General features: G+C 37.1%; 2 protein-coding genes across 3 annotated transcripts in view; one reads left to right on the top strand and one right to left on the bottom strand.

Moving 5' to 3' along the window:
- The window catches only part of LOC131429798 (thioester-containing protein 1 allele R1-like), a 32,152-nt gene extending 24,160 nt beyond the window's left edge, over positions 1–7,992 (top strand). Inside the window, exons 6-10 of the mRNA XM_058594168.1 lie at positions 1,409–1,451; positions 1,529–1,637; positions 1,697–3,572; positions 3,627–3,780; positions 3,842–7,992. Coding sequence (XP_058450151.1) covers positions 1,409–1,451; positions 1,529–1,637; positions 1,697–3,572; positions 3,627–3,780; positions 3,842–3,876 — 2,217 coding nt within the window. The 3' untranslated portion in view covers positions 3,877–7,992. The remainder of the gene's footprint in view (positions 1–1,408; positions 1,452–1,528; positions 1,638–1,696; positions 3,573–3,626; positions 3,781–3,841) is intronic.
- A 4,485-nt stretch (positions 7,993–12,477) lies between these two features.
- On the bottom strand, positions 12,478–23,683 carry LOC131429796 (thioester-containing protein 1 allele R1-like). 2 transcript variants are annotated; one of them, XM_058594166.1, is made up of 9 exons: positions 23,602–23,683; positions 23,369–23,549; positions 21,994–23,310; positions 21,732–21,938; positions 15,849–16,012; positions 15,496–15,794; positions 13,869–15,439; positions 13,632–13,788; positions 12,478–13,576 (listed from the first exon to the last, which is right to left on the bottom strand). In XM_058594166.1, exons 1-9 carry the CDS (start codon positions 23,670–23,672, stop codon positions 13,518–13,520), a joined length of 4,026 nt encoding a protein of 1,341 aa, XP_058450149.1. In that variant the 5' UTR covers positions 23,673–23,683; the 3' UTR covers positions 12,478–13,517. The 2 variants fall into 2 exon arrangements, with proteins under 2 accessions (XP_058450149.1, XP_058450150.1); XM_058594167.1 differs by having other exon boundaries at positions 13,869–15,436.
- Between the last annotated feature and the right edge of the window lie 906 nt (positions 23,684–24,589).

Raw genomic sequence — 24,589 nt, 5'->3', positions numbered from 1 at the left:
TCAATTCGAATTCGAAAGTGTAAAGAAATTGTGTCAGTTTTATTCGTATTCACGACATCCAGTTATGTCTCTGACATTACACACCCGTTCTTTTTTATATTATTTTTACGTTTCGTCTTTAACTCATCAGTGCAGAGCAGTTCAAATTGAACTGCTTAGTGCTAAACTCGGCAGTTCAATTTGAACCGCTAAGCAGACGTAAAGTTTCTGCTACTTACAGAACACTTTTTGTTTTGCAACGGAGTGCAATGTCTTTTCTGACGTGCCGAACGAAAACGTGTTTACGACTATTTCTGGCCGATGCAGGTATGGTCATTTTTTATATTTTATATCCTTGTTGCTGAAAAAACCGACTTTCGAACGTAGCCTCGGAAACCCATAGTGTTACATACCATTCGACTTAGCTTAACGAGATCGGTAAATGTCGGTGTGTGTATGTATGTGTGTGCGAGTCAGCGAGTTTTTTTCTCGTTCAATTTTTTCGAAGATGACTGTACCGATTTTAATAAACTTAAACTCGTTTGACAGCTACTATTAGGTTATTGAATCCAGATATATAATGGTATAAATAACGTAACCGACAAACGAATCAACGCAGATAGCTGTACTGATTTTAACAAACTTGGACTTATGTACTATTAGGTCATTTATCAAATTTCAAGATCAAATGGCTGTGATTTCTGGTTCTGGAGATATAATGGTATAAGTGACGTAACCATCGCATACGCGATTTTTCTCTCCGCTCAATTTATTCGTGATGGCTGAATCGATTTCAACAAAGTTAGGCTCGTTTGGAAACTTCTATTAGTTCATTAAAACAGTTTGAAACGGCTGTCATTTACGGTTTCGGTGATATAACGGTTAATGTGATGTAAACGTCAACACTCATTACCACACAATTTTCAATTACATAGGTTAACCGATTTCAATAATTTTAGGTTTGTTCGAGACTAAAATTGAGCTGTGGGTCGATTTCGAAGATCATAGACTGACACTTTGAGTTTCGGAGATATTATGATACAAGTGATGTAATCGTCAAATTATTATTTTTTTTTGTCTAATTGTCTCAGATAGTGACCTATGATCACGTTCAAATGTATTATTGCTGATATGCTTGGTTTGAGAAATGTTGCCGAATAGGTGACATAAACACTAGAACATACTTTTTAAAACTACTTGAATCAAACTGAAAAGTTGAGGTCAAAGCCGGATGATGATTAGTATTCGAAATTTTTAAATGAGACTGTATCGATGACAAATAAAGGTGGAGAGTGGATTCGGAATAGGTCTTTTTTGTACTGTTAATGTTAAAAAGTCTTATAAACATTACACTAAATTATATTTTATTCATACAGAATAGCATACCGCAAAATTATTCAGTTGTGATTATTCATTCCATACATTTCAGAATGATGACTTCATCATAGACAGCAACGCCAATCAACCGTTAAGTAAGTTAGTTGACATCAAATTTTTTGTTTTTGTTTTTTTTAATCACATATTCAAATATGTTCTGTTAACAACACAGCCGTAGCTGCTCGGTTTGGAGACTACACGGAAGACGAAGAAGATTCTTACATTCCTCCGCGAAAAACATTTATCGAATCCTGGGCGTACCATGATATGCAAGAAGTTGGGTGAGTATTACCAATTCAGAAAGTTTTATCGGATTGCCTCTAATATTTACGACAACCAGAGCGGATGGTCAGCTAACCCTGTGGGATCTGGTCCCAGATGCAATTACCAATTGGAGGATAAGTGCCTTCGCTTTGAGTCCTAAGCATGGGCTCGCCATTCTAGACCAACCGGTCTCGCTGGAAGTGTTTAAACCCTTTTTCATTCTTCTGAATCTACCGAAATCGATCAAGAAAGGTGAAATCGCCATCATCGAGGTAAGCGTATTTAGTTACTTGGATGAAACGATGTACGTCGGTGTAACGTTGAAGAACAGTCGCCAGGAGTTCGAATTCGTTGACAATCGGGGTCGAAAGGATGCATCGTATCAAGCGAAAAACATTGTTCTTACACCCTATTCTGTCACTGCTACCAAGTTCTACGTTAAGCCTAAAAAGTTGGGAGACATTGTGCTAAAAGTAATAGCCGAATCGAGTGAGGCATCCGACTCCGTCGAACGACTAGTACGTGTTACTCCGGAGAGTTTACCGTACGTCAAAACGGCTAAGCGCTACATACAAGTTGAAAATTCCACACAGGTGTTCAACAGAATTGAACTGGAAATTCCTCGCTATTTGGATGAAGGATCGGAAAATATTAGCTTCTCAGTGAATGGGAATATACTAGGAAACGGAGCCGATAATCTGGATGATCAGATTCGTCTTCCATCGGGAAGTGGGGAACAAAATGCACTGAAAATGGTTCCCAGCATTATCCTGCTTGATTACATAGCCAGTACGCGAGCCTTCGGCGATGTGCTAAAAAAACGAGCAGAGAAATTTTTGGAAATCGGATATCAAAATGAGCTCAAATATAAACGACCGGATGGCTCGTTTAGCATGTTCGGAAAAGAGGACAAATTTGGAAGCGTTTTTCTGACTGCACTTGTGGCGAAGACTTTGCGGCAAGCTGCGGACTTTATCACAATCGATAGTAGAATAGTGGACCAAGCTTACGGTTGGCTTCAGCAAAAACAGACCAGAAATGGTTCATTCGTGGAATTGGGTGCAGCACTCTCTGCTGCCAAGCACGGGTTGTCAGGTGCTCATACCGACGAGCTGACGCTCACAGCTTATGTTCTAATCGCTTTCTTGGAAAATGCGAAAACTGCTCAGAAATATAACACAGTTGTTGTCAAAGGAATCTCGTATCTATCGAAAAATTTCTTTAATTTAGATTCCAGTTATACTCTCTCGTTGATATCATATGCTTTGGAGTTGGCAAACCACGAGTCGAAAATCGACGCATTGAATGAACTGCTGAAAAATTCCGCTGTTGATCATGAACGGCAGCTTCGATGGTGGGAACCCGCATCAATGAGTATTGAAACCACAGCCTATGCCTTGCTTACTTACGTGAACGCTGGAAGCTACGTCGACTCAAAACCACTAATGAATTGGTTAACTAGAAAACTGTACTACATGGGAACAATTTACGAGAATACTCAAACCACCTTCGTGGGCCTTCAGGCATTGGCGGAATATGCCAAAAAAGTGTCACCCGTTCGAAACGATTACAACGTCACCGTACGGTACGGTTCCCAAGAACATTCATCCATTCACATGAATCCCTTAACATCACAGATGACTCAGAAAATCGCATTGCCTCCGAAGGTACGAGTTGTTGATGTCATAATAAACGGAACCGGAACCGGAATCTTTGAACTTTACTATAGTTACTATTCTAACATTTTGAATATGAAGCCACGATTTGACGTGACTGTGGAAACGCTCAACACCACCAATGATCAATATCTAGATCTTACTGTTTGTGCAAAGTTTAAACCACGCGAGAAGTACGAGGAAACGGGATTAGTGCTAATGGAAGTTACCTTTCCCAGTGGCTATATCGCATTGGACGAGTCGGTAGAAGAACTGGAGACATCGTCAATTGTGCAGGTTTGTCTAATTTTCATTTTGCTGATATACTCATGATCGTGTATTAAATTACAGAAAGTTGCAACCAAAAATGGCGAAACATCTCTATTGTTGTATTTCGATTCACTTCCAATTTACTTCCAGTGTTTAAATGTAACCGGATTCCGTGAAAGTCAAGTTCTTCAACAGATCCCTGGCACGGTGAGAGCATATGACTTTTATGATAGCTGTAAGTAGAAATTGATTATATTGGCATCTCGTATACTCAAATTAAGCATGTATCATTACAGCACGGATAGCAGTAGCGTATTTCAACCGGAAATAGATGGCAACGTGCCACAGTTGCAGTTGAAATTAATTGAATGAATAAAGAATTAAATACTTTGTAAATAATAGGCACAGAAAAAAGAATTTACTGGTTACCAATTCTCAAAAAGAAAAGATTAAATAACAGTCCCCGATCTGACAAAGATAACAACAAATTTCCAAATCTCGATTTATTATTCATCAATGTATTGTCCTGCAGTTTTCTGTTTATTTATACGACACGGCTTAAGATTCTTAAAGCTAAACAGTTTGAATATTTCAAGTATACATGAAATCACTGCAATGTTTCTTGATGCTGGGTCTCTTCGATACTCTTTTCCTTCAGGGAGAGGAAGTCTATTTGCATCTAGCGAGGCTTGGGGGGATGTTGCTTCACCTATAGCCACTTCGTCCATTGATTCGTCGACGTTGTTTTTATTATTGTTGTTGTAAGTATCGTTATAAGTTGTTTTTTTACCATTCTCACATAAAAATGCTATGCAATCACTGTGAAAACCGACTTTTGAAACGAGGCCTTGAGGGTCGCCTGTCATATACCATTAGGTTGAGTTCGTCGAGTACGCAAAATGTGTGTGCACTTGAGCTCTCGGCTCCGAAAGTACCGGAAATAGTGGTCGAAAACTGAAAAACGGAACTCTCTTCATTTTCACACAGACAGTTGAGTCAATTTTCACGAACTAAGACTCAAATAAAAGCGTATGCGTATATAAAAATAGACTACTTTTGACTTTTGATCGTATCTGACTTCCGGTTCCGGAACAACAAAGTAAAGTGTTTAAAATTTTAAACCCTGATTAAGAACGAAAATGCAAAAAAATGAAGAAATATCATTAAGGGTCAAAACTGTTAAAAATTAAAAAGGTTATGCTAGTGTATGTCCAAAAAAAACTTTTTAGATCTTATTCAAGATACAAAGTTACCTTTCATGCAGCCCACCTGGGTTTGATTCCCAACCCCGAACATAGGGTCAAAAGTTTTTTTTTTGGCACGAAGAGGCGAACGACTTTAGTGTTAAAACTTCTATAATGAAGAAAAAGATTCGGAAAAGAGGTGTTTCCGAGATCGAATGTTCACTTTTTGAAGCTAAGGAGTGTATCGAAAATAAGCTATCCACAATTTTTTCTTTCAAATTTTGATGAAAAACGATATTTTATTCAAACTAAAAATTGATCCTTTATTGTACGAGGTTAAACTTGAGCATAATGAAAACCGTATTAAATTTAAGTTATTTCTTCACGAATTTTCGAACTTTTGATCGAACGCTCTTCATCAAGTTCCGGACAAGTGTTGCATCGCATTTTTTGGACGCTTGAGCCCGAATTTTTTTGAACTCCTGCATGTTCCCAGCTGCCTTGCCAGTCTTCTTGAAGACCCTCTCCACGATTGCCCAGTAACGTTCGATGGGTCGAAGCTGAGGGCAATTTGGTGGATTGATATTTTTCTCAACCAAATTTATACCTTTTTCCGCAAGCCAATTGAGAGTGGTTTTGGCATAGTGAGCCGACGTTAAATCCGGCCAAAACAGTGGAGGTGTACTTCTTATATAAAGTCAGCAATCTCTTCTGGAGTCACTAAGATCAATAGATTTCTGCATTTATAGTTCCGGTAGTGTAAAAAATGGTTGACTTCAAACCACAGGAACATATTGCTGGCCATACCAGTACCTTTCGACCGAATTTCTCCACTTGAATCGGCCTGTCCGCATCGCTCACATCCTTCCCAACGACGACAGTAAAGTATTGTGGACCTGGATGGGTTTTTGAATCCTCCTTTACATAAGTCTCATCGTCTATCAAAACGCATGCATCCGGACACTGCAAAAGACGCGAATACAATTTCCGGGCCCTTGTTGCTGCTCTTTTCTTCTGTTCTACACTTTGTTTCGAGATTTTCTGCTTCTTGTAGGTCTTCAGGTGATTTCACCTCTTGAAACGCTTGTCATTCCGACACTCGTTCCTGCTTTTTTCCCAAACCAAATTCTTTTCCATCGAATTGGTTATCGGCGATTGTGACATATCGTTTAAAAAAAATTATTATTTACTCGTAAACATGGCTAAACACTGCTCCCCTCCCCCTCCCAGCGGTTCTGCCGAAAGCACCAGAAACAATGATCTAAAACTCCAAAATTGAGCTTATTTTCTTATAGATGAATTAGTAATGGATTTTCACTAACTTTAGTTCTAATGCAAGCTTTTTCGGTTCCATGGACTGTTATTGATTCCCATCTTATTTCTACTTCTGGTTCCGTAAATACAGAGTGAAGTAAGCTTCAAATTTAAAGCTTCAAACCGTCATCTATAAAGCAAAACAGGAAAAAAATCTTCTAAAGTTGACCTAAAACTGTATTAATTTGTAGGTAGGTGCTAGGAACGATGTAAAATACCTGGTGATCACGTTTTTCTATGTGTTAGTGCGGTTGTCATTTTATTTTGGAATAACAGAGAGACGTGAAGAAGAAAAACATAAACAAATGACGTTTCGGGAGTTGCTTTTATGAAAATATTTAGAGTTGATTCTGTTTGCGAAAATATTGACAGTGAAATGCGGTGTTTTGTTCCGGGATGTTTCAATCGTTTTCATCACCTGCATTTGAAATGCCACCAACAGCACAATCACTCCATTATCTATAATAACTGTAATAGATACCACAGTACGATCCGCCAAATCCTTCCTCCAACGAAATGAACAGAATCGGATGTGTGTAAAATTTTCTATATTTCGACGTTACCTTGCAAGCCCTTGAAGATAAAATGTTCAGATTTTCAATAAGTGCCAAAGATTCGCAAGGCTGCGCGACAACTGGGGTAACTTAGAAGTGAAATCCCGATCTGAACTGGTCGTTCGTTTATGTTTACATGCTTGAATCCCGGCGCGCCATACTTAATTTCGTGAGAAAATTACCAACACAACCAAACCTGTCTTACCACGCCACCAGTGTATTTTACGTCGTGGGTGCTAGGTCACACAGGAACCAACTTGCCACACAGCGAAATTTTCGACGTCATCTCAAGTGAGGTGATGCCAACCAGAAGAAAGAAGAAGAAGAATCTTTTGTATTTCATGACCATTTATCAAGAACAGAATTAGATCATACGTGTGCCAATGTTAGGGAAAAGTAGTAACGATGAATTTAGTCACAAGAACAGTCCCTGGTTTGAAATGTAACCATATCTGCTTTTATGCCGTCCTTGTGAAAGAGACTGAATGTGTTGAAAACTGAAAGAAGAAAAAACCGGTCTAATATTTTGTCTAATTATCATGAATAATTTATGATGCAGCATGCTAAGTATTCAGTTGGGTAATTTTTGGCAAGATACCAACAAAGAAAAAATTAGTGCAAAATGGAATGAAAAACTTGAGACAAACTTTCCCGGCAGCAGTCATGCTACTGAATAATAATTGAGTATGGTAGAGTTTTTATTGCATCCAAATAGCGTATGGATTTTTTTTTGAGGACTGTTTTCATTTAAGGAAGTGGACACCTGTTTATCAATGGTTAAAGGTTAAAACCTGATGAAAAATCGCTTGATGTTTAAAAAGATTGTTTACTTTAGCGACACAGCAGAAAAATCGAAAAAAGTGAGAAATTTCGGACGATGGGTCGGGTTAGCTTGGAAATTTTTTTCTCGGGTAATATTTTAAATTTCTGTATAAGCAAGTGGAGTTTACTATTATTATTGGGTTGCATAAATAGTGCAAACTTTGCGTCTTCTTAGGAGTTTAAATTGAACTGCTAGGCGGAGATGGAAGTTCAATTTGAACTACTTTAAGCACTGACGATCCGAAGGCGAAACGCAGAAAAATTGAACCATAATCGTTTTTCCGCTAACATTGTTGTATAAAAGACGAAACATTTAACTATGTAGTTCAATGATTATCATCAGATACAAGTTTGCCCAAACAAAAAAACAAGTGAGCTTTGTTTTTGTGTTTTTCAAAACATTTTAGTTTGTTCATTCAGTTCATTTGAATTTATAATTGTTATAACATATTTTGTAATGTATAATATTTATATACAGAAGACGCAACCCAATAGCGTTGAAATGTTGCACAGTGGGGAAAAAAGGTTTAAAAAACGCGAAGACTTTTTATGAGGCATAATACAGCTGACTCCAGAGAATTTTTTTGATGTAAAATTATCAGTAAAATAAAAATGTAAAGTAAATGATAAAAAGCATCATTCGAACAACATTTTGTTTTTTTTTTTTGTGGAAAAATATTGAGAAATAAGACGGTGAAGAGGTATTTTTGAGAACGCTTCTTAAAAATCATGCATTGCGGTGTCCACTGTATCTCAACGCAGACTGATAAGAAGTCAACAAATCAAAGCAGCATAGATAGAGTAGATGGTTTTCTAGACCCCAACGTTTCTGTTTGATTTTTTTTAAATTTTTTCATTTTTTGGTGGTTGTTCAAAGTGAAAACGAAGATTTTTCACGAAAAATTTCCCCTTTTTGTAGCTGTGAAACCTCCCCAAAGTAACAAACAAGTAAAAAGAAAACGTTGGGGTCTGGTTTTTTATATGCAGAAAGTGTATGCAAAATTTAAAAAAAATTGGTTCAGTAGTTTTTGAATGACGATGGACACGGACTTTCAAAACCTGCTTTCGAGACAAACGCGTTTAAAGTTTTTTGTCTATAAAATCAATGGAAACAATTTATTACTTAAGGGAGCCAGTTTCGATTTTGCGAAGTCATAACAACACAAACAGAAATTATTTTATCATCAAAACCACTAGAACCACTCGATTCAGTACGTTTAAATTAACTAAAATCATCTCCGAATGTGATTGGTTCCTGAGAATATATTCTGCAATTTAAATATTCTGGGACCAGAAAATTTAACTTTTGACGAAAAATCGACTCATCGACTGCTGAGGATCCACTGAGTGGACGGCTTGTCAATTGAACGTAAACCAATTGTAGCTAATGCTCGGATCCACGTTTAGGGGACTGTGACATTTAGTATTCGTATTATTGCGAGTGACCATTTTCGCCTCGTGGCTACTCTCGCCCCGGTTCCCCCTGATGCTCGATGTATCATATGGAAAGAATGCTTGCCGAATTTTAATAAAACAATTCAAAATTATTTCTGTGTTTACCATTTCGGATTTTTTAAACAGGATGATATTGAACGAATATATTTTCAAATTACTGATCATTGTCAGTAATCTTGTTTATCGAATAAATATTTACCGCTCAAAGTGAGAAAAAGAAAATGAGAAAAGTTGGGAGCTGGAATAAAGAAGAGTGTGAACTGAGTCGAACCGATACAATTTTCGCTTTAACTATGATCCCTTTGATTTGCTGCAAGTAAGTTACTCGTATTTCTCATACTAATGTCAGTCTCCAGTTTAACTCAGCTTCTTGCACTTGCTCTGGAAACAGTTTGAAAGTTCATTAACTGATATTCACTATATCGGTTTTTATAAAAGTGGCACCAAGGTTTTTAAAAAACACTCGGCCATTTCTAATTTAATTTCCGTTATCACAGAGCCTTCAAGACTGAGTGGTATGTGATGTCAGATTACTCCTCCTTTTCCATGAATTGAACCAATAACCAGCTATCTTATATTGAATATAAGTAATGAACTGATACAAACATAACTGAAATAGTTATAAAATCATATATAAAATAAATATATTTTATTTAATGTAATTTATAATAGCAAATCGCTTGATAAAAACAGTGTTTAGATTGACTAATGAATAGCAACATACTAATATGATATTCGAAATGTATTAGGTTTAAAGTACTATGTATTGTGGATGCCACGGTGAAAAATAACTTATATATTGCCTATGAAATAAACGTATTTAAAATAAATCACTGAGCGGTCGATCAATAGGTAGGGTAACAGCTCTTTATTTCATTTGAGCTACTATTTCCATCTCATCCCTTCACCTCATTACTTTGAACATGAATACTACACACCAAAAAAATTTGAATTTTACAGGTGACCTAATCCCTCATACGATGTAATTCATAAAGACCTAATTTGTCAAATGACAGAAAATCTCATTTGTAATGACTTAATGTTAGATGAGCTTGAATTTTACTGGTTTCGACTGTAACTTGCGTTCTACTAGCAGGTGCGACTGTATGAATTGAAATGCACCTTTTACCAACCAAGCAGATGCATGCTTCTGTGGCTCAGTCGATTAACAAACGAACTTGTGATCCAATGATTCTCGGTTCAAGTCGCGACGGTTGGTCTCAGTATTTTTTTTTTATTTCAATGAATTCCATGCATGGAGTTTTATACACCATATTAAATGTTCTTTCACGTAAATTTGCGTAAATTGCGACGCTCCATTTATGTGCATCTGATAACAGATCGGCTGAAAAGTTCGTATCGTTTCTATGAGAGGGCGCCACTAGAATTAAATCCATACCATTTTCAGTTAGTACCAACCTTCAAAAGATACGTGTATAAATTTGACAGCTGTCTGATTATTATTTTGTGAGATATTGCATTTTGAGTGAAGCTACTTTTGTTATTGTAAAAAAAATGAAAAAAAAGGAATTTCGTGTGTTGATGAAACACTACATTTTGATGAAAAAAAGTGCCGCCGATACCAAAAAATGGCTTGATGAGTGTTATCCAGACTCTGCACCGGGCGAAGCAACAATTCGTAAGTGGTTTGCAAAATTTCGTACTGGTCATATGAGCACCGAAGACGATGAACGCAGTGGACGTCCAAAAGAGGCTGTTACCGATGAAAACGTGAAAAAAATCCACAAAATGATTTTCAATGAGCGTAAAGTGAAGTTGATCGAGATAGCTGACACCCTAAAGATATCAAAGGAACGTGTTGGACATATTATTCACGAATATTTGGATATGAGAAAGCTTTGTGCAAAATGGGTGCCGCGTGAGCTCACAATCGATCAAAAACAACAACGAATTGATGCTTCTGAGCAGTGTTTGGAGCTGTTATATCGAAATAAAACCGATTTTTTTCGTCGATATATAACAATGGACGAAACATGGCTCCATCATTTCACTCCGGAGTGCAATCGACAGTCAGCTGAGTGAACTGCACGCGATGAAACGAACCCAAAGCGTGGAAAGACTCAACAATCGACCGGTAAGGTTATGGCGTCTGTATTTTGGGATTCGCATGGTATAATTTTCATCGACTACCTTGAAAAGGGAAAAACCATCAACAGTGACTATTATATAGCGTTATTAGAGCGTTTGAAGGACGAAATTTCAAAAAAACGGCCTCATTTGAAGAAGAAAAAAGTTTTGTTTCATCAAGACAATGCACCGTGTCACAAGTCGATGAAAACCATGCTGAAATTGAACGAATTGGGCGAATTGTTCCCTCATCCACCGTATTCTCCAGATTTGGCCCCCAGTGACTTTTTCCTGTTCTCAGACCTCAAGAGAATGCTCGCTGGTAAAAAATTTAGAAGCAATGAAGAGGTATTCGCTGAAACAGAGGCCTATTTTGAGGCATCGTACTACAAAAATGGTATCGAAAAGTTGGAAGATCGCTATAATCGCTGTATCGCCTCTGATGGCAATTATGTTGAATAATAAAAACGAATTTTGGCAAAAAAATGTGTGTTTCAATTAATCGGTACGAACTTTTCAGCCGAACTGTTAAGATGTAAAAAATTTTAAGTGTGTATCTTACAACGTACCTGAACCAAACTGTAGAATGTTTTAAAATGATTATTCAAGCTTTGTCATTGGAAAAAATGGTTTTAAATTCTTCGGTGATCGTTGTTTTTTTCATTTAAAACAAACTCAGTTTTCAATTTAGGATACATTTTCGTCTCAAGATTAACAGTTCGTCATGTTCCTGAATATCTACTAATCGATTCGTCTCAAAACATGGTCCCTATTTCGCACAATTACACTACTATTGAATGCTGGATGACTTCATAATTAGTACTGTTCACTTGCCACTTGTTTAATTAACGATTAAAAACTTCAAAAACTACCCGACAAGCAATAAAAGTCGAGAATATGAGACGAAAGTTTTTCACTTAGTTCACTTGATTGCGCGTTGTTTTCATCTCATTTGGTTTCGCAAAGTTGCCAAGTTTTCTCATAATGTTACAAAAAAAATTGTTTTTCTTCTTCAAATTATCATCAACAAGTATTTTTTGGATATTCGTGACATTAGTTTTATTATATTGTTGATATTTATATTTCAATAAAACTGTTTCGTCTTCGAATATTACCAGAAAGAGCGTGTTGAATACTAATGAAATAACCATTGTGGCAAATCTAGAAGCACTGGTTTCTTTCCGCTATACGTCACCATAACACTGCTAAGTGTGTGTGTTCATCGGCTATGCACAGAGATGCCAGATATTTTCATATAAAATATGTATCTGCTCTATCAGTTTTCACTAATAAAATTAATCAGTTCAAATTGGTTTGAATCACTTTTTATTAACCTTTACAAAACTGTATTTAATTTAGGAAAGCTGTATAAAATCTGTAATATGATTTAAATCTGTATCACAACGCAAAAATCTATACTATGCAGATAAATCTGTATAAATGGCATCTCTGGTTCTGCATTTTGTTTTTAGAAGGGCTAATACCTAAATAGTAACAATTCATTTTTTTTGTTTATTTTTAAATTCTCCAGTGCAGTTACAGTAACATTTTCAACTTAAAACGAAAGGTAACGAAAACGATCCAAAAAAATTTCAAACGTCGAAATGATTCCAAACTGTTTCTAAAAATATCGTATATCCCATAGTTGGCATTAGGCCCTTTTTAAGGAAAACTCTGACATTTTGAACCTGAGGGTGTAATAGTGCAATATTTTGGTTTTTATTGCTGTCGCCATTGCTAATTTATGGGATGAATAAAGGACCAACGATAGGATGAATATAAAACTTTGAGAGATGAAATTAGGATCACAGTAGTGAACATATCAGAAGTGTGTTTTGCTGATTTTTTAAATTTTATTTTAATTTCCAAGGAATTTGAATCAATTCCCAATGTGGAGCAAGGCGAATTAAGCTAAAATATGAAAAAATTGATTTTAGTGGCTAAACCAGGTTTTCAACGTAACGTACTTACAAATGAAATGAAATAGGGAGCCCTTACCGTATATACGAACAGTTAATCTTTTCACGAACCGTTCCCAACCATTTTCTTCAAGAATTTCCCAAAATGTGCTAAAATTCGTTTGAACGATTTTGTTGTCTGGACAAGTATTTGTTCTGTCAGATGAAGAATTTGTCAGATCTGTCAGATGATACAGTGGAAATGTCTAAATTGTTGCTGTTACAAGTCGGTACAAAATGTAACAAAAGTGCAACTTAGTTTAAAACCCACATTTAAGTATTTGCAAATGCAAAAAACGTTGAGTGCAAAAATCGGATAAAAACTAATATGTAAGTTGAGCTACAGAAGAGTAAAACAAATGTGTTGAAATTAACATGTCCTTAAAGGAGCAGTTTTTTTTAGAATACATTTTTCTTTTCAGGTAATATTTTGTGGAAAACTTTTTTTCGACAAGAGGGTTTATGGAACAGCCACAAGACAGCCAACCTCGGCCTACTTGGATCACCGAAAAAAAACAATCACAATATTTTTAAGTCCTTGGAAAGCATTGTTGTGCTGGTTGAGAGTCACTGTTTTGCTACCTATAAATACAAAACTCACAGTTCCGTTTCAGGATTTACATATTTTTGAGTAAAATATTCGACAGCCTCGCGAGCTAGAATTATAAACGACATGAATTTCTTTTGAAAAAAACGACTAAATGGACTTACTAGGATCGTAATAATCGTATACTTTAATCCATCCAGCTATTTGTCCAATAACAATAGCCCTTCGCGAACCAGAAATGTCAACGCAGATTGATTTTTCCGTTGGTAGTGAGTCAAAATACAGCACCAACACAGTGTCGTCCCGTTTGGTTTCAACCTTCTGCATAAACAAAAAAAAATCAAAATTAGTTGCTATTCAGATGTTTTTTGGATTTTGTAAAATAGAAACAGTGAACCTACCCGCACTTCTTTGACATTCGCCAGCCGTGTCAGAGTTCCATCGGCAATAACATATCCACTGGGAAACATAATCTCCATCAATACCATGTTGGTTATTTCGTACTGATTTTTTGGAATAAACCGGGAACATACATTCAGTTCGATACGATCCGAACGTCCATCACCCCGTACGGTTTTAATTATTTCAAAGCGAGGAACACTGTCTGCTGCAACCGCATTATACTGATATGCTATCTGGAAAACACCGGTGCCAGTTCCAGTGATCTCCACATTGACATTTCGCACACTGGAAGGCAAAGTTAGGTGTTGACTGGACAAAGAAGTGGTCGCGTCTACTTTGACGCTATGACGTTTATCGCCGTCGTAGGAAACTGAGACTTCGTAGCTATTGCGAGAGCTAGACAGTTTCTTGGAATATTCGGAGAGTGCTTGCAGCCCGAGAAAGGTATTTTGAGTATTATCATAGCCACCTTTGTCGTACCGTTGGGAAACTAGCCACTCCATGATGGGTTTGGCGTCTACGTACATTCCGCCATTCATGTACGTCAATAAAGCATACGCCGCAGTTTCGATGCTAGTTGCGCCGCTATCCCACCAACGTTCCGTCAAATCAGCATCAGTTCTAGACTGCTCCAGAAGTTTATCCAACGGGATTTGTTTCTGAGGATGCATAGCCATCTGAAGAACATACGATACTAATGCTAGCTCATAGGGTTTATCTAGCTTTGGGACTTGGTCGCTTAAAAATGACGCTCCTTTGTCGCAAACAGATTTGTATCGTTGAGCGACATTCTTATGTTCCATGAAGGCAATCAGTGCGTAAGCTGTGAGCGCTACATTACCACTCAAGCCACCTTGAATAGTACGATGGTGAACTTTACCGCGCTCAACAAATTTTCCGTCAGATTCTTGATTTTTCTTCAGCCATTCGTATGCACCATTTATGACGTCGTTGTCAACCGTAATATGTTGTTGTGCTATTCGAAGCGTTTTCGCAACAAACGCCGTCAAAAATACACTTCCACGTCCATCCGACTTGCCGAACACACTAAACGATCCGTCCTGCAGTTTGTAATTCAGCTGATTCTGATAGCCTTTCTGCAAGAAATCAATCGCTTTCTTCTTGATAGCATCGTTGATGGTTCCCGTGTTGGTCATGTAATCTAACGCTATAACACTCGGTACCAAATTGAGCATATTTTGTTCACCACAACCGGTTGGCAGTCGAATCAACTGATCCAGATTTGTTAGAGCTGCTGCCAGTAGGATGCCTTCCACGGAAAAGGTGATGTTCTCGGAGCCCGGCGTTGCCACTCGAGGAATTATCAATTTCAAGTCGTTGAAACGTTGTGTTGAATTATCCACCTCGATGAACCTTGGCACGTTGCGGTAGTACTGCAAACCACCGGGAGTTACTCGAAGAGTTCGCTGAACGGCGTCCTTCGCTGAGCCAGCCTCTGCTGTCACGAAAACTCGTAAGTCGCCAGTTGTCGTTGGTTTCATCAGAAATGTTACCTTTCGAACGCCATTGGTGGGGATGGAAACCATTTGCGTTAGTTTTGGGGATCCTGCTTGTATGAATTTGCAAGTCTTTTTTATGATGCGGTAGAATGTAGTGATAACTTACTGCTAGGTTGATTAGGTTCTTTGAGCAGTTGGAACTCATTCCGTTCATTTGACAAGGTAACTTCACTGTCTATTGTTTGGTTGAAGTAATTATGTACGAAGACTTCCATCACGAGTGTTTCCGTTTTCGTGATGGAGTACGGAAGATTTACGGTGATGAAGAAGTTTTTGTATACGTTCAGTGAAACAGGGCGGTCGATGATACCAAGTCCGTAATCTGGATTAATCGAAAAGGCACTAATTTGCCAATTTGTTATACTATCCGGAGTGATGCCACTTACCATTAGGCTTCCGTTGGCACTTGAAAAAGATTGAGATGAAGTCAAGATTGTTTGAAAAACATCCAATACTTACTCTGTGGTTGCAACGTCCATCCAGAGCCAGGTTTCAGAAAAATCTTGTCGTATGTGAAGTGAACTGCTGTGTGATTCAAAATCACCAAAACGCAATGTTGCCAATGTTGATTCAGCTATGTCTTCGTCCGTCAAGGCATCAGATATCAGACTGAAACCTATTTTCTGAAACAATGTTTAAATCTTATTTGTTACTTGAAACATAAATATAAAATTCAGAGGTTATTGTTCAGTTTGCATTTGTAGTGTGAGGCGGGCAAACTCAGAACCGATAACAATATGGTGCAATATGTCGAGCATTAAATCGTCAAGTACTACACACCGGTGCATGTGAAGGATGGTATCAGAAAAGTGTGCGTCAATAACGAGGCGCCAAAAAAGCCGATTTTATAACCGATGGTTACGATTTAACACAAAGTATATCTATTGAACTAAAATGCGAGTCAGTATCGGATACGCACACACCTCCCCTTGCTAAGTGCGAATCCAACTCTGTTTGATGAAAATTGTTCGTTTGAATAAATTACCAAACAATAGTTTATGGTTTCTCAAATGAAAACGACATACAAATTGATTCAGTCTTCAAGCTTCTGCTAGATATTCTAAGAGCGTAAAATTTATCAAGATGCACACTATGATACAGATGACAGAGCCAACAAATATCGCAAAAATATACCCGAAATATTGTTATTCATCTCAGGGTTTTAATGCTCGTGAAATATATGCAAAAAATCCCACCCTTTTTCATCGGTGCAACTAGACAGATTACATGATTCTACTAAGGCTTGCTCGGGACAAAATCTGGACATCTCTGGAAATACCTCATCAAAGCGTGAAATATGTCGCAGACTGATGAACTTTTCATTGTGTAAAATAAAATGATTTTTGATGATAGTATAAGCATTTAAGCCCATGAAAATACGGATCTGTCAGCGAGAAACCTTGCCAAAATGCTTGGTTTTCCTGCAGTCACTGTCCATAACGTTCTAAAATCTTTGACAACACCAGGAAAACGCGAAGGTGAAAAAAATATTGAAGAAAAGACCAAATCTTTCGGTACGTACTGTAGCTAGAAAAATATAAACATCTCCAACTTTCGTGCATACACTGGAACCTCAATTTACGCGCAGAACCGAGGGTGCGTAAATTAAGTTTCGCATAGATTGAATAAATGAGTATGTTCTGAGACTATGGAAATGCTTAGGAGATGTTCCAATTCCAATTGCTGCTTAGGAGATGTTCCAATTCCAATTGGAGTATTGCTAGCTGGAGTATTTATAGCGGTTCCAGGTAGTCGTCTAAGAACTTCGGTGAAAACAGGTCTTAAGATCAACTTGAGCATTCAGCAGTCTATGTATACCCGGGTAGAAGTGATTTGCAAACCGATAATAATTCCTATTATTAAAACCGAACATCTCAATGGTAGAAATTAACATTATTTAGTTTGATATAAGAGTTAAAATAACAAAATTCATAACAAAGTCTTCATGAGAGAATGTCAACAAAATAAAAAAATTCTGTCATTGTAATATCAAACCAAAAACAAAATATAGCACAGAAACGTCAAGACAAGATATTATGGTAAAATTTGTTATTATTTGGATCTTTGTTTGCCATTTACATCTACCCGTGTAGTTTTTCGATGCTGCTCATAGTCCTAAAGCTGCATAGTGCTTACCTGTATATTTTGACCCTTTTCTTGGAACATTCCCAGTCGTCCAAGAGCTTCAGTGAGAACAGGTCTTAAGCATTCAGCAGTTCATGTGTAATTTTTAAATGCTGTTCATAGTCATAGAGCTACAACTGCTGGTAGTTTGTAGATGACCTAGAGCAATTACAATTATCTCATTGATTGCATGTGGCATCACGAATATGGACCGAGAACGATAAGTTAGTTAATGCACTTTGTTACACTGGTAGATCTTAAGGCTTGAACTTCAGGTAGTTTCTGGATGAAGCATCGGTTACGTTGATAGACCTTAAGGCTTTTCCCGAGGAGGTTTTGGATGTGCTAGTTCTTCGACAGATCTTTGAATAGTACTACGAGTACATACCGCACTCAATAGTCATATAGAAGTGATTATATACAATATTTACTTTCCGGATAATTCTTGGATGTCACGATCTTATTTAGATTTTTTAAAACTAAACAATTCATAATGTTCATTTCACAATATTCAATGCACTGAAGCATGTTAGATTGTTTTGTATGTGTATATAAATTGAGATTTCCTTCATTATGCAAAAACCTTTTTTTACGCGATCATCACGTAAATTAAATAAAAAGTCGCGTTATTTCAAATATAACGCCTAAACAAAGTCGCGTAAATTAAGGTTTTAGTGTACTTCCAAGCGCCAGGAAGGTATGATGTCGTTCAAGAAGAAAACTGTGCTGAACCGTAATGATAAACAGAATGTGACGGCAAAAACTGCGTATATTCGACGTTGTATCGCGAATATTCGAAGAAGTTTTCCTGCATGATAATGGACGTTGAAACTTATGTGCTGGAAGACTTCAAGCAGCTTCCCGGGAAAGTCTTTTTATACTGCCATGCAACGGAACGGCGTAGAGAAGCATTTCATGATGAAGAAAATGGTCAAGTTTACCAGTAAATATAAACGCTCCGCTCCGGTGATAATCAAGGAAATTGATCGTGAAAAATGCATAAAGAAGCGATAGTTACCATTCCTACGCAGCCATGACGCTCCCTCGCTATTCTGGTTTGATTTGGCATCTTGTCACTACGCCAAAGATATTTTAGAGTGGTATAAAGCAAATGGAGTCCATGTTGTACCGAAAGAGGTGAATCTACCGAACTACCCGTAGTTGCGAACTATCGAGCGGTATTGGGCTCTCGTTAAGAGAAAACTCTTTCAATATAAACAAGCTACAACTATAGAGTAATTTCAAAAATCTTGAACAAAATCGGTTGCAGAGATGTATGGACCGACCCTAATGGCTGAAGTAAATTCGAGAGATCTTTCTGGTTTCTCCATACAGCCTAACTATGTAACAACAACCTTAAAACCAGAAGAAAGCATTTTTCAGATGATGTATTCTACTATTTTCATTACTATTTTAGGTGAAACTATAAACATTCATTTTCCGTTTCGGTTTTGATGAAATGGCGAATTGAAAATTGGGAGGATAGCCCAAATAATAATTCGAATGCCTTATGGTTCTGATTATAATTTAAAGGAGTTCTGTAATTGATTTTTCAATCTCTACCTGTTTTATAACATCTATAATAAGTGTTTCTTTTGACAAGTGATGATAAAGCTATTTTGACAAGTAATTTAAAGCTTCTATAAAACCCATTACCCAGACTAACAACTGGGCTAAAAATAAAACAGCTTGTACTACAATAAAACCTAAATACACTCTTATTATTGCTTTCAAACATTTTCTTTAAACATTATTGTCAGTTCAATTCTTTCATACATCTAGTTTGGTGAGTGTGCATGTTCATTGGATGACAGTTTTAAAAGCAAAGTATTGGCATTACATTCCTTCTGTGGAATTTGGCCTTTCTGTTTCAACATACTTCGCAGCTGATTCATATAGCGTACGGAATCATTGCATGGCGTGTACTATGGATCCTACTGACGCTAAGAATCCTTCCAGGTCGGGGCTCGAACATACGAAAACTGGCTTGTAAGACCAGCGTCCCATGCATTGAACCACCAACCCGGGACACAATGACAGTTTTACTCAGAGCAAATTCGATGGTTCTAAAGCACATGTATGGCTATTTGATTTATTACTTCTTAGCTTGAATGTAATTTGCAATATGAAATATTTCATGGCCGCTATTTTGATATTCTGTAGCGTAGCATTTCTTGACATCAAATAACCTTCGAAATGCAAAAACAAGGAAATATGATGGACTTTTATAATTCATTTTAAGAACGTATGCACAAGATTTGATGTCACGAAATAGATTTATACAAAAATGATTATCACAAAAAATAATTCTTATAAAGCGTGAAGACTGTCCCGAAAAACACATTTATATCAAGGCGATTAGTTATAAGTCTTTTTTTTATCGATACATTCACGATAAAAATAAAAGCGCATGAAGTTTTTACGCTCGGAAAACGCCTCAAACTCATAATTAAAATCAACTATATTCTTACTGATTGCATCCATAGACGACAATATTATCAAAATTACAGTTTATTCACAGCGGAATTCATTCTATCCGAATAAATTTAATGATGATTTTATAGCTGGTTTCAAAATTGCAAAAATTGGATTTGGAGATTTAACGCAGGTTTATACTGATTCTTCCCTTTACTTTATAAACCTTATGAAGAATAGTCCACTTGGAAAGAATAGGCTTCCGTGGAGTTTACAGTTTTAATGCAAGATTTATGATGTAGCATTAAAGACAGATCGGAACGAGAGAAACCAAGTAAATCGAACGAAAAAAGACAGCGAGATTTGTACCTCAGTGACTAAATTCAATCTGATTTAATTTCATGCTATGCAGAGTAAACAAAACAAGTTCACTTCTATTTAAAGGAAGTTTCAAAAATACAATTTAATCAAAGTTGTAGCGCAGTGTACATCCAGTTTAAACGTGAGTGAGATGCAACAATACTCGCTTCGGTTAGCAAACAAAGTGCTTTGAAGCTTTCTTATTAAATAACTGCAGTTCTCGAAAAAGGTTGGGCGGTTCAATGCATAGGACGCTGGTCTCGCAAGCCAGTTGTCGTATGTTCGAGCCCCGACCTAAAAGGATTCTTAGTGTCAGTAGGATCCATAGTACTACCCATGCAATGATTCTGTACACTAAGAATCGGCAGCGAAGTCTGTTGAAACAGAAAGGCCAATTTTCACAAAAGGAATGTAATGCCAGGACTTTACTTGAGCAAAAAAAAAATTCCCACGACTTTGAACTGAAGAACCACTGTTCTCGAAAAAAGAACTGTTGTTCATTCATTCTATTAAAAGAACTATTTCTTTTGAACCGTTCGCGAACGAATTGCCCATCTTTAGTTGCTATGAATTCTCTATCATTACAGATACATAAGCGACAATAAGATGCAAAGATTCTCAAGTGTTAAAGTAGTTAAAGTGAACAACTTTACGAGAAAAATATAGTTTCCATGCTCGGTTTCAGCCACTGAGGTGCATTTTTTTTGCAAAATTGTAACCATATGTCTGAAGTAAGTTTGTTGGGTAATCAACTAACAAAACCTGTGATCCTGATGATTTGTTCAATCCATGCGGTTGAAATTTTGCGTACCTCATTCTGACATTGAATTTTTCATTAATGCTCGTTCTTACCAAACACTTTTGAAAACCTAAATTTGGAGTTATTTTTGGTTGTCTCATACTACTGAAAATTTTATCATGAATTGTAGAAAACATTTTTGATGGTATTGAAAAAAAAATTATGTTACTGCGTTAAATACAACAAGAGATATTCACGATTAAGCTCTATCCATTCTTGTACAGGGTAAATTGTCTTGTGCTATAGTGAAGTAAGTCGTATTCCCGACATAAGGCAAACAGATTACAGTTGATTTGGCAACATTGGTGAAAATTACCAAGAATAACTAACGGCAGGGTTTCCAAATTCCAAACTGCCAGTTATCGTATGTTCGAGTCCCGACTTGGAAGAATTCGTAGTGTCAGTAGAATCGTAGCACCAGCCATGCAATGGTTCTGTACACTCTGAATCGGTTGCGAAGTCTGTTGAAACAAAAGGTCAAATTCCACTACAGGAATGTAATACCAAGGCTTTGCTTAGGTTTTCCAAATTAAAATCAAATTGATTTCTTTGATTTACAGATCGATAGAAGTTTCTTGAATTAGATCATTGATCCCTAAATAGAGCAATTTTTTTGTATATGTTCCACTTATAAACATACTTACTTCAATTTCATTTGAATACGACGTTGCAAAACTCTGTGGATCCAATTCATCCAAAAGCGCTTGTTTGGTGAGGTCATTTCCAGTTCCTAGAGAAAGCAAACCTTTATCAATGGCCAAAAACCCTATCAATGATTTAGGATGTGACTGTGCCGTCACTGTCAGCTGCTTGTGAGGTTCAATTTCAGTATTTGATACTGTCAAGTTAACCTACGACAAATTAAATAAAATATTCCGTAATGATTTAAAATGTAAATATTCCTACAAAATTTCTCAAATCTTGAACTTTAAACTGCACCACATCTTTGACGAGACGCTTTTGATTGATAGCAATAACAATCAAATTGGCCCGAGGAACCATTTTGAAGTTTGTAATTAGATGACATGACATCAACCGTTGTTCCTCGACCTGAAGCTTTCCACTTGAGACAATCTCACCGCGTGCGACGACAAAATAGAAGAGTAGTTTGATCTTGAAAGAACTGTAAATTTGCAGCTCCACCGATTGATTCAATTTTGGATATGCTGTCAGTACGGATGCCTTCAGGAATGGCCGGCTGTTAGTTTGATCATTTTCCTTTGGTACTGAGAAATGCATCGTATCTCCGGCATACGTGGCCTCGAAATTCAATTTACTTGTGCTGGCAGAAATGTCGAACTGTAACTCAAGAATGCCATTCTCGTCGGGTTTTTTCTCGATCGTTTGAGTTTTGTCAAACCAAAATCGTATTTCATGTAACACCTCTATCTTAATTGGGTCCGGTTGTTCGAACGGTTCACCCAATGGGTCGGTTAGTTTTAACCAACATCGGAAAGGAGCCTCCGGTATCAAGTATTCTGACGATTGTCGAAGTGTCAGTTTGTAGGGTGTTCTATAAACGGGAATCGTTTCCGTCGACTGATAAAGATGACCGGAACCAGCTTCTTCAACATTAGCTGTCACGCTCAGCCATACCACATCCGAATCGAGCTGATCCGCGATTACACTTTGAAGATCGATACTGATTTGTGATCTGCCATTTATTTCTGTCTTGTTCTCAATTTTAGATCCTTCAACTGTCAAATACAGAATACCCTTAATTGGTTTTCCAAATGTATATCTGGCATCGATAGATAAAGTTAAATATTTATCTTTGAACGACGTAAGTTTTGAAGTTTTGATACGAATCTCGAATTTAGGCAGAACATATTCGGCGATCGTAATGGACTTGTATTTGACATCTTCGTTTCGAACGGCAACAGCGATTTTCCAATCTCCGAGGGCTATGAAGTTAACTAGATCCAATTGCGATTGAAATATTCCATTCTGAATTTTTGCATAGGGCCACTCTCTGATTAGATTACGTTTACTGTCAGTAATTTTAATATTGATGCTTTTCAAATTTGACACTGGTTTTGTCTCCTGATCCAAAGTTAGCACTCTAAATTTTATCGTATCACCCGGTTTATAGATCGGTTTGTCAGTCTGGATCAATACCATTGTTGATTTTCGAATCACCCTCAGGGACGCATTGTGCGTTTTATTTGATTTTTCAATATCACGAATGGTAATCTTAAACGAGCTTCTGTCGAGCGATTCGGTCTAGAATAAAGTAACTGTAATGATCAATGCAGTTTGAACAGAAACCCCGAAATCAAACCCTAAATGAAATTGTTGTGATTTCATTATCCTGAACGGTAACAACGCTTTTCAATTCTTTTGATGATGATTTATGGAGGATCACCTCAAATTGTGAATAGCCACCGGATCCAACATTGGCCAAGACTACGGAAGTGGATGCGTGTTCCTTTATCTGCGTTGGAACCAAGGCAACATAACTTCTAAAAATGGAAAACTCTAGTTAAGAATATGCTTTTTAATCCGAATCCTCACCCTGCACAGTAGCTATCCAATGCAATGATCAGAAAAAAGAAAAATCGCATACAGAACAAAGACCATTTCATGTCTGACTTTCTTCAAGACACTTCGAAAACTGATAGTGAAGTATGTTTCACACGAGTTGCAAACCATCTTTCGGGCGGGGAGTCCCCGCGCGGTTGTACGCAAAATCCCCAAATCTCCTCGAGAGCTTATCTTCTCGAATGAACACTCCTCATTCTCGTACTTTATGCCAACAACGGTATGATCGTTATTCTCACAAGAAGAAATTGTTCATTTCTCGTGCTAACGTTTCAATTATTAATGTGATTTTAATTTTTGAGATTGATTTATTTACCGGTTGCAAAAATGATTACTTCAAAAAAGATCTCTAGTACTAAGATATAAAGAGAAGCTTTGAAACCTATGAATATGTGGAGAATGTAAAATAAAATGTGAGGTACAGTCGGTTAAGTGACACATTACCAAATCGAAATGAATTCTGAATCAAATCCGAGTGAGCGAAAAACTGTCACTTGAAATTCTATGAGGAATCCAATCAATTCAATACAGACTTCAGTGCAGTAACCGATTCCGAATGGATTTCACCTCCATCCGATTGGTTCGGGAAACTGTCGGAATCGAGTGAGACGAAATGAGCTGTCAATTCGTTTACTTGTTCTTCTTTTCCTCCGATGTTGCACGTTTTCGTGCTGATTTTTTGATAAATTCGAAGTTAGAATTATATACAATTGAATATATAAATTGAGTATAAAGTATCAGGTGTACAACTTTGCTTCCGCCGTTTTACCTTTTTTTATAAATATAAAAAATAGGTATAGAATTCGCTCAAACTTTAGAAAAATTTTCCGAGGCCCGGAGGGCCGAATGTCATATACCAATCGATTCAGCTCGACGAACTGAGCAAATGTCCGTGTGTGTGTGTCTGTATGTGTGTTGTCAACTAAGAGGTCGAGATCTCAGAGATGGCTGGGCCGATTTT

This window comes from Malaya genurostris, chromosome 2 (assembly GCF_030247185.1).
Source record: "Malaya genurostris strain Urasoe2022 chromosome 2, Malgen_1.1, whole genome shotgun sequence".
NCBI classification, from domain to species: domain Eukaryota; kingdom Metazoa; phylum Arthropoda; class Insecta; order Diptera; family Culicidae; genus Malaya; species Malaya genurostris.
This window is presented reverse-complemented; position numbering and strand designations above follow the sequence as displayed.

What these genes read in the sequence shown, in the direction of transcription:
- LOC131429796 (XM_058594166.1), bottom strand. Translation starts at nt 23,672, where the DNA reads ATGAAATGGTCTTTGTTCTGTATGCGATTTTTCTTTTTTCTGATCATT. An exon ending in TTGGATAGCTACTGTGCAGG is followed by an intron (nt 23,550 to 23,601) that starts GTGAGGATTCGG and finishes TTCCATTTTTAG; the next exon opens with AAGTTATGTTGCCTTGGTTC. An exon ending in TCACAACAATTTCATTTAGG is followed by an intron (nt 23,311 to 23,368) that starts GTTTGATTTCGG and finishes ACTTTATTCTAG; the next exon opens with ACCGAATCGCTCGACAGAAG.